The following is an 8400-nucleotide window of genomic DNA, read 5'->3' as shown; positions in this document are numbered from 1 at the left end:
TAGATCTCCAGGAACAGGATGCACCCCTGATCTATAACAATACATCTGTTTCATTTTAAATACTTTCAGCTACTATAAATGAAGTCTTTGGAAAAACAGTTATTATACATCTGAAATGGATGCAAACAGCACATAACTAATGTCTATATTGTCAAAAATGTACAGTAGTCAAAGGGAATTCAGATCAATAGATTTATTAAATACAAAATAGAAAACATTCAATTCAGGTTAATACAGGTATATATAGCCAAAAATGTAAATACACAAAAGTACTAACAAACGAAAGCAAACAAAGCAATGTAAGATTGTAGGATTTTGTCATTTCCCAACCAGGACGCAGCACAATGTGTTCAGCAGGTGAGCCGTGCTGGCTACTGCTGCTTGCTATTGCTAATTCTCTCTACAACATGGCTTTACTTAAAGGCACAAAATGTAAGATTTTTTGATTAAAATATCCCAAAACCACTAGAACAGTGTTATATATTTTGCTGACTTTTGTACTTCCATTATACCAAATGTTTTGAATAATGTTTAAATCCGGAGAAATAAGCTATTTTAACTAGTGTAACGGACCGTGTCCATAGTGTCATTGCGTCGCCTGCCAATGACGTCATAACCCCTTGATTTTTCCGGTTTTATTTTGTTGAAAACATGGAAACCTCAAAGACACTTTAATATGTTATGCATTTTATTAGACAGGTGACGAACGCACAGAGTAGCATTATAACGAAAATTTCAATACACTCAAATGTATAGTTTGATATACACTGTACAGTGCTGTTTTACCCCACACACGCATGACCGGAAGAAGCAGAAGCGGTCGAGTGTGGCATAACAAAAGCTCTCTTAGCATCAATCCAAACATAGGCCATACATACATGTACCATCTTTGCAAAAAACATTAGCAATGTGCAAAAACAAACAAACAAAACTCCTTTAGACTGGGCTTGAAATGACACATTTCCCAACCAGGACGCAGCACAATGTGTTCAGCAGGTGAGCCGTGCTGGCTACTGCTGCTTGCTATTGCTAATTCTCTCTACAACATGGCTTTACTTAAAGGCACAAAATGTAAGATTTTTTGATTAAAATATCCCAAAACCACTAGCTGTTTTACCCCACATACGCATGACCGGAAGAAGCAGAAGCGGTCTACTGTGGCATAATAAAAGCTCTGCTGCTATCGAGCCGTGTATCGCGCTCGTCCTTCATTAGCAATCACTCCGGCGGCCTCGTTTCGCTTCCACGACTTTTAGCCCCACCCTGCTTCATACTACAGTGACCTTAATAAGTCTTTAATACATTAGCTCATCAATTAACATGATTTCTGCCCGAGTCCCGTCGGATTGCATCGGCTGTGGGTATGAAGACGACAACTCCCATGTTCCACACTCAGTCACGGCGTCAACAAACTACGCCTTTGTTTCTTGTTTGTTTTGAATATGCGCCCTCTAGCGACGAAAACTTACATATTGTGCCTTTAAGGAAACCTAAAACACTCTAGCATCCCTAGTGGTAAGGAAGAAAACTGCCCACAAAATTCTTATTAACAGGCTCATGTCTGGCCCTCATTGGATTAATGTGGGCAGTCCCATAGTGTGGGCTGCTCACAGAGAGCCTGTGGTGAGCCCAAAGCTGTGGGCCTCGCCTGGACAAGCCTGCACTGGACCTGTTTAGGTTTGGTGTGGGCTGGCCCTAGCCCACTGTGCCCGCAAAAAGCCAGCATGGGTCCCGCAAGGACATGTTTGCAGGGAACACATCATCCTCTGTGTCACAGTAGAAAGTATTTTAACATCACAAAAATGACTTTGAAAGACCGAACGTCTCTAAAGCCTGAGTCTGTAAGGACCCTGCTGTTATATCTTCAGTGCACCACATGGTTTCCAGTCTTTGGGCTTCTAATCATCCAAAAACACGACAAACCTTTGGCCTCTAACGCCTGAATTGCTCTCATTCTTTTACATTTCTGTTGCTCTCTGCTGTGTTTACTGAAATGAAAGTATTTTTAGAAAACGCCTTGTGAATTACAAGGAAGGGCTTGAATAATTCTGTTTTGAGGGGGATAATACAAGACGACTACAGCCTTGTTCAGTCGTGGAACAGGGAAGACAATAACCTTAATGAGAATGCTCCGGCACTTTCACGACTTTTAGTTTGCAGTGCTCTGAATGCTCTCAGCTGAGACTCTGTGAAATCGTACAGGGATTTTGGAGAGGAACCTGTGCATTCCTGACTCCTGCTTGATCCAGGTCTGCAATGACAGATCGGCCTGCCAGACGGTAAGCTTGGGGATGGCAATCGTGAACATGCACATAAACAAATGCTTCCAATTAATTTCCATCGCCGTCAAACTCTTCCATATTCAATCCCAGGTGGGACGAGCATGACAGCAGTTTGAAACGGGCTGACAACCAGAGAAGTGCAGAGAGCGAGTGTAGGATGGATCACCTTCCCCTGACTGTCAGACACCTTCAGTCATAATGCAGGTACCCATCCAGTGACAAAGCAGTCAATGTATCAGTCAGAATCTAAAAAAGACACTACAGCGAAAGTGAAAGGCGAAAGAGGTCAATATAATTGCACACAACGGACACATTTCAACTGACCATCTTAAATGTGATTACAAATCATAGGAAGTGCATTACTTCAGTATGCAAATATCATAGAGAACACATTTACACAGGAAGTAGAGAGACATTTACCCATTAGTCACTGTGAACCTCCTCATTAGGCTTACTTCTCAAAATATGGCTAAAACAAAAGGTTACTAGGCAAGTAAAGTGCACCAGTTATATGATTATAATTTTATTAAAATAATATTTATAAAATTAAATTTGAAAGTAAAAAGATATACTAATTCACAACTAATTGGTCAATTAACCAAATCCTTTTTTTTATATTAAATATCACAACAGTCATTAATCAATAAAATGTAGGGTTTAAATAATTAATTAATTAAATAAATAAACTAGGCAAGTGTACTAGTTTAAAGCGCAACAGTTGTGGTTATAATTTAAATAAAAATAAAAATAATATTTAAATAATACAATTTTACAGTAAGACGACACACATTAGCCAAATCATTGTTTTATATTAAACCTCACAACAGTCATTAATCACTACATCTAGGGAAGTAAATAAATAAATAAATAAATAAATAAATACTAGTCAAGTGTACTAGTTTAAAGCGCAACAGTTATGTAATTATAATTGTAATAAAAAAAATGACAGTAAAAACACACCTGCTGTAAATTAATCTAAAACATTTTTATATTAAACATCACAACAGTCATTAATTGTAGGGATAAATAAAGTATAGCAGATTATACTGTAATTTATTGAATATGGAGTTTATTATACAGGTGTGCAGGGAGGGGTGAAGAACACGGAGGAACCCTGATTGCCTGGGTAGCAGGTGATTTGCTTGCTGAAGTGTTCAAATCTTTAATCATCTCATTCTTAGATATGCTGTCAGACTCTAGACCGCAGGATGGAGAAGTATCAGTTTTGGCATGGAGAGAAATGTAATGGAACACACTTCATCACTTCAGGGAGATGAAAGGAACAGACTCCAACAGCCTGAAACAACTTGAAATGCTTCCTTTGGCACTTTTAAAAAAAGCAAAACACCCTCTGAAAATCCATCATCCTAAATTTAGGTTATAAAATAGCACGGTGACCAGCAGAATGACTGAATTCGGTGTAATTATTTTTCAGTTTCCATCAAGTATACTACTGAATTAGTCAACATGACTCACACACTACAAGTCTTCTAAAGTCATATGATAGCTTTGTTTATCATTTATTCACAAAAAAAACTGTCACAATGCGATCATTCACAACATGAAAAACCAAGACATTTGGCATCACTTTCGTCAAACCGGGTGCAATGTGTTTTATTAGACACCATATTTGAACTGAACGTGTTTGAAGATTTGAGAGTTGTCGCTGATGGCAAGATTTTCCACAAATGGCTTCATAATTTTGGTGTACTCCTTTCACGAAGCTATTGCATCACATCAGAGGACTAGAGAATATAACACATGAGTCATACAGAATGATTTTATGGTGCATTTTTGTTATTTTTGGAGCTCGAAAGCCCCAGTCCCCATTATGAAAAGCACTCTGGGCATTCCAGCGATATAACTGCTTTTGTGTTTCACGGAAGAAAGAAACTCATATGGGTTTGCAATAACATGAAGGTAAGCAAATGAACAGAATATTCACTTTCAGCTGGACTAATCCTTTAATACTTTACTAATGCAACAAACTAAAAAACACATGGCCGCGCCGTGTACGTACAAGTGTCATAATAAAGTATAGATTAGATAACGCCCTGGAGATATTTAGCCTGGAGCACGTTTTCAATTATGTAGCTCTCGACTGCCTTCATGCTTATCTGAGCTCAATTTTAATGCCATTCTCTCTATTTCAACTTTAATATCTCAACACCTCATGAAACTCTAATAAGCAATCAATGACATGGTAAAAATGTCATAGCGCTTTTTCACAAATTCATTTGAGGTTCTACAATTAATGTCATTAATACACTGACTTTTCAGGGTTATTATTTGACAAGGCAAGATCTCTTTTGAGAGCACTAACTCTGAACATTTGCCTGATAGCAGGTTGTTTAAAAGGCTCATATAATAGACGGATAGTGCGAGAAAGATAAGAGACAGAAAGAGTGACTGGGACAGCTGAAGAACTGCCAGAAAGACTCCAGGGACAGAGAGATACCGACGACAGAATAAAGACACAGGCAAAAAGAGAGAGACAGACGGTAGGGGCAGAAAGACATCTGAACCTATGCCAGAGGGGCTCATCTCCTCAGCGTTACCTGCTTAGCAACACAGAGCTCAGGGAATCTCCACGGTAACCGAATTGTTCCGTACCTGAGCTCCATAAATCCTCACAGAAATGCTCAGAAAGGACCGGTTTCCCCGTGAAAAGTCTCTAATCTAGGGCAGAGGACTCTGGAGCCAGAGGCTCCCAGGGCTCCCTGTGCATTTTATGGCTTGAAGGTCATATCTTCAGCTACAATAGTGTTTCTCTGAATTCTGGAGTACAGCAACATTTTGGATGGTTTCAATACCTACAATAACCAATTTAGGTCATAGAGTCTAACCTGATGAACTAGAATCAGGTGTACTGCTAAATTGGAAAACATGCTCCAATGTTTTTGCACCAAAACTTCATTCTTTCGTACTTTCAGCCAAAACATCTCTTCAATTTTCTCCTTAGAAATGAATGGGTAACTATGGTAACTGGGATTTTTCTGTACCATGAATATTTCTCAGTTAATTTCTTCAACAACATACATAAATGATATATAGACACACACTACATAGAGCACATATATCTATTGTTAGAATTGTAAATCTAGACTCAATATCAGCCATGTCAATTTTAATCTAAGATCATGCCTTCACTTCTTTATTCGGCTCAGTGTGACCTTAGTCCTCCATTAATCTGTCACAGTAAATTAATATATGCAGACTTTCTGCATCAGTTCGGCTAGAGGCCAACAGTGCGTCATAAAATCCTGCAGAAGTCAGAAAATCAGTTTGGCAACAGTGACTGCGTGGAAAGTTTGCAATTGTAATCAACCATTATATTCAGACATCACCATATAACATGATAATATCACTCAAGATGATGGTTTCTGGTTATTATTGTCTATTTATGATATTAAAACACCTCACATTTGAATTCCAAGCAACAATACACATAAAAGTAGGCTTCAATGAACCAAAAAAAGGGGTCTTGAGCCATTTTAAATCCTGTAAAACTAAGAAAGAACTGCATGCTCATTAAAGTCTCTTTAAAGTTGTCAAAATTAATTATGCTCTCAACAGCATTTTTACTTTCGCCTTTGCAATACTAATATGGTGTCATATTTCACTTCTTTGAAGTAGCGTCCAAAGTTTTAAATATTTCAAAAAGCCAGATCACTCTGAAGTTTGTGATTAAGTGACTAAGAGATTAAACTCACCAAAAACAGTCCGGGCCGGAACAGACTCTCGGTTCAGCCAGAAGGACACCTGGGAAAGGATGACGGTCATGATGCACGGCAGGTAGGTCTGAATCACAAAATAACCGATCTTCCTCTTCAGGTGGAAGTGGGCTGTCATCACCGTGTACTCACCTGTGAGGAAAAGAGAGAGTTATGGGAAACAGTCCAAAATGAGACTAAATATTGGCTTTGTTGGGTAAATAACACCAACTGGCAGGTATCTTTTGCATTCTCAACATAATACATGGTTTAAATGATAATATAAATGCAACATTAATGAGTAAGTAATTCAAGATTCAAGTCAGATATACAAGCGGTTTATTTATAAAGATTAGTGACTTCTGACAACTTTTATCGTAATGGAAAATTCATCCATTAGATGTTTATCTAGGAGCCTACAAATATTTCTATAAAAATAAATTGCATATATTTACATGAAATTACGTTTACAAAGAAATCATCCCCTTTAAGGAATAGTTCACCCAAAAACGAAAATGTACTCATGTACTCTTCCTCATGAGTTTGTTTCTTCTTGAACAGATTTGGAGAAATGTAGCATTACATCACTTGCTCACCAATGGATCCTCTGCAGTGAATGGGTGCCATCAGAATGAGAGTCCAAACAACTGATAAAAACATCACAATAATCCACAAGTAATCCACACACAATAACTTCAGCGTGCGTTTAGCTCCCGAGGAAGCAGAATGCGTGCATTGAAAGGATTTCTCAATGAAAGCTCAGTTCGTGCCGTCCCTATTCTCGAGGGATGTGGGACGAGTTTTTGGGTGGAATGCTATCTTCTCTATGAGCAAGCGGGATGCGCTAGGTATGATGAATTCGCAAGACTGACTATAAGAGACAGGAAGGAACGTCTTCCTTTCTGCTCTCTCCTGAGGAATAGTAGTTAGTGTTTGCACAAGCGCATTCAGTTCTCGAAGGGGTTTAAGGCACTCATAGTGATTCATTGGCATCTGTTCTCATATGATTCTTTTCAGAGTGATAGAATCTGTCGTTTGAACTAGCGTGCTTGAGGTTAAATGCGCGCTTTGCGCGATGCGGTCGCAGTAATTGGTTCCAACCAGGCTTGACTCTCTCTCTCGAGGGATAAGAGTTGAGCGCCTGCACCCCGTGGTCAGGTCCCGTGACCGCCATTACGGTGAGGTGGGATTAAGCGCAGGGGCTGTAGGCAGATCACGGACGAGTCAAACAGGAAGTTTTCCTTTTTTGGCTCCTCTTGTTGACTCAAATAACACTATTGTTCTTAATGTGTCAAATTCTGAGTAATTAGGGACAGAAAAGTGCTGTAGTTAGGTAGTGGCCTAAGTTGTTAGGCTCTCTGTGAGCCTTCCTTTCTACTGCGAGAGTTGTTAGACCTCCTCCCACATTAGAGGGTTTTCTTTATTGAGGCTTTCACTCCTTAGAGCTCCGCTACGATAACTATTGCAAGTTGTACAGTAGGCTCTCTGTGAGCCTCCTTTGTAAATGCCTCCTCTAAAATCCATGCTTATGGTAAGAGCACGCGCTGACTGCTTCGTTCCTTCTCTAAAAATCCATGTTCATGGTAAGGTCACGTGCCGAGTGCTTTGTTGATCTTAACCAGAGTAGGTCTACCAAGTTGAGTAGGTTCTCAGTGAGCCTCCTTAGATACTACGAGCATTGTTAGGCCTCCTCTCGCTGGAGAGAGTTATCTTACTGAAGCCTGAGCGTAGGATATCGTTAGTCTCCTCTCGACTTTAGAGAGTCGTCATGCTGAGGCTTTCGTTTCCAGAGCTCAGTTTGCATTTGCTAAGTTGCTAGGCTTTGTGAGCCTCCTTGGCCATTGTGAGCATCATCAGGCCTCCTCTCGTTGGAGAGAGTTATCAATAGAGTGTGCAAAATGGGAGCAGGTGAAGAAGTGGCACTCTGTAAATAGAACATCAAAGAGCAAGATTATGAAATGCATATTGCAACTGAGGATATTCTGAAAGAGCTGATGTCACAAAGCAGGGGAGGGAAAGATAAATGTAATTATAAGCTGGGAGCTCTTTGAGGGATGCCACAATTACACCTCATCTCATGAAGCCCTGGATGAAAAGATCAGGTCAGTATGCAGCGACTCTACGGAGACAGTTTGTTACCGAGCAAAATGGCATAAAGAGAGAAAATCTCCTTGACATCATCATGAGGATTTTAACCTCATTATCACAGAGCATTATCCCAACCACATGAAAAGACACAGAAATGTGGCAAGCCACCTGGAAATGGAGAATGTCTACCGGCAAGCGGCCCACAAGACAGAGAGAGAGAGAGAGAACTGAAATATGGAGGAAGACATTGGTTGCCCATGGCAACAGAAGAGAGAAATCTATCTGGTGCTTTTGGATCTTGTGGAGGATGCCATTTG

At 39.7% G+C, this 8400-nt stretch overlaps 1 protein-coding gene across 1 annotated transcript in view; it reads right to left on the bottom strand.

Moving 5' to 3' along the window:
- The window catches only part of LOC107710477 (gamma-aminobutyric acid receptor subunit alpha-2-like), a 74253-nt gene that overhangs the window by 13399 nt on the left and 52454 nt on the right, over positions 1-8400 (bottom strand). Inside the window, exon 9 of the mRNA XM_016515252.1 lies at positions 5996-6148. Coding sequence (XP_016370738.1) covers positions 5996-6148 — 153 coding nt within the window. The remainder of the gene's footprint in view (positions 1-5995; positions 6149-8400) is intronic.

This window comes from Sinocyclocheilus rhinocerous, unplaced genomic scaffold, assembly GCF_001515625.1.
Source record: "Sinocyclocheilus rhinocerous isolate Xijiao unplaced genomic scaffold, SAMN03320098_v1.1 scaffold297, whole genome shotgun sequence".
In the NCBI taxonomy this organism is placed as follows: domain Eukaryota; kingdom Metazoa; phylum Chordata; class Actinopteri; order Cypriniformes; family Cyprinidae; genus Sinocyclocheilus; species Sinocyclocheilus rhinocerous.
Note: the sequence above shows the minus strand (reverse complement) of the source record. Positions and strands in the feature narration are given on the sequence as shown.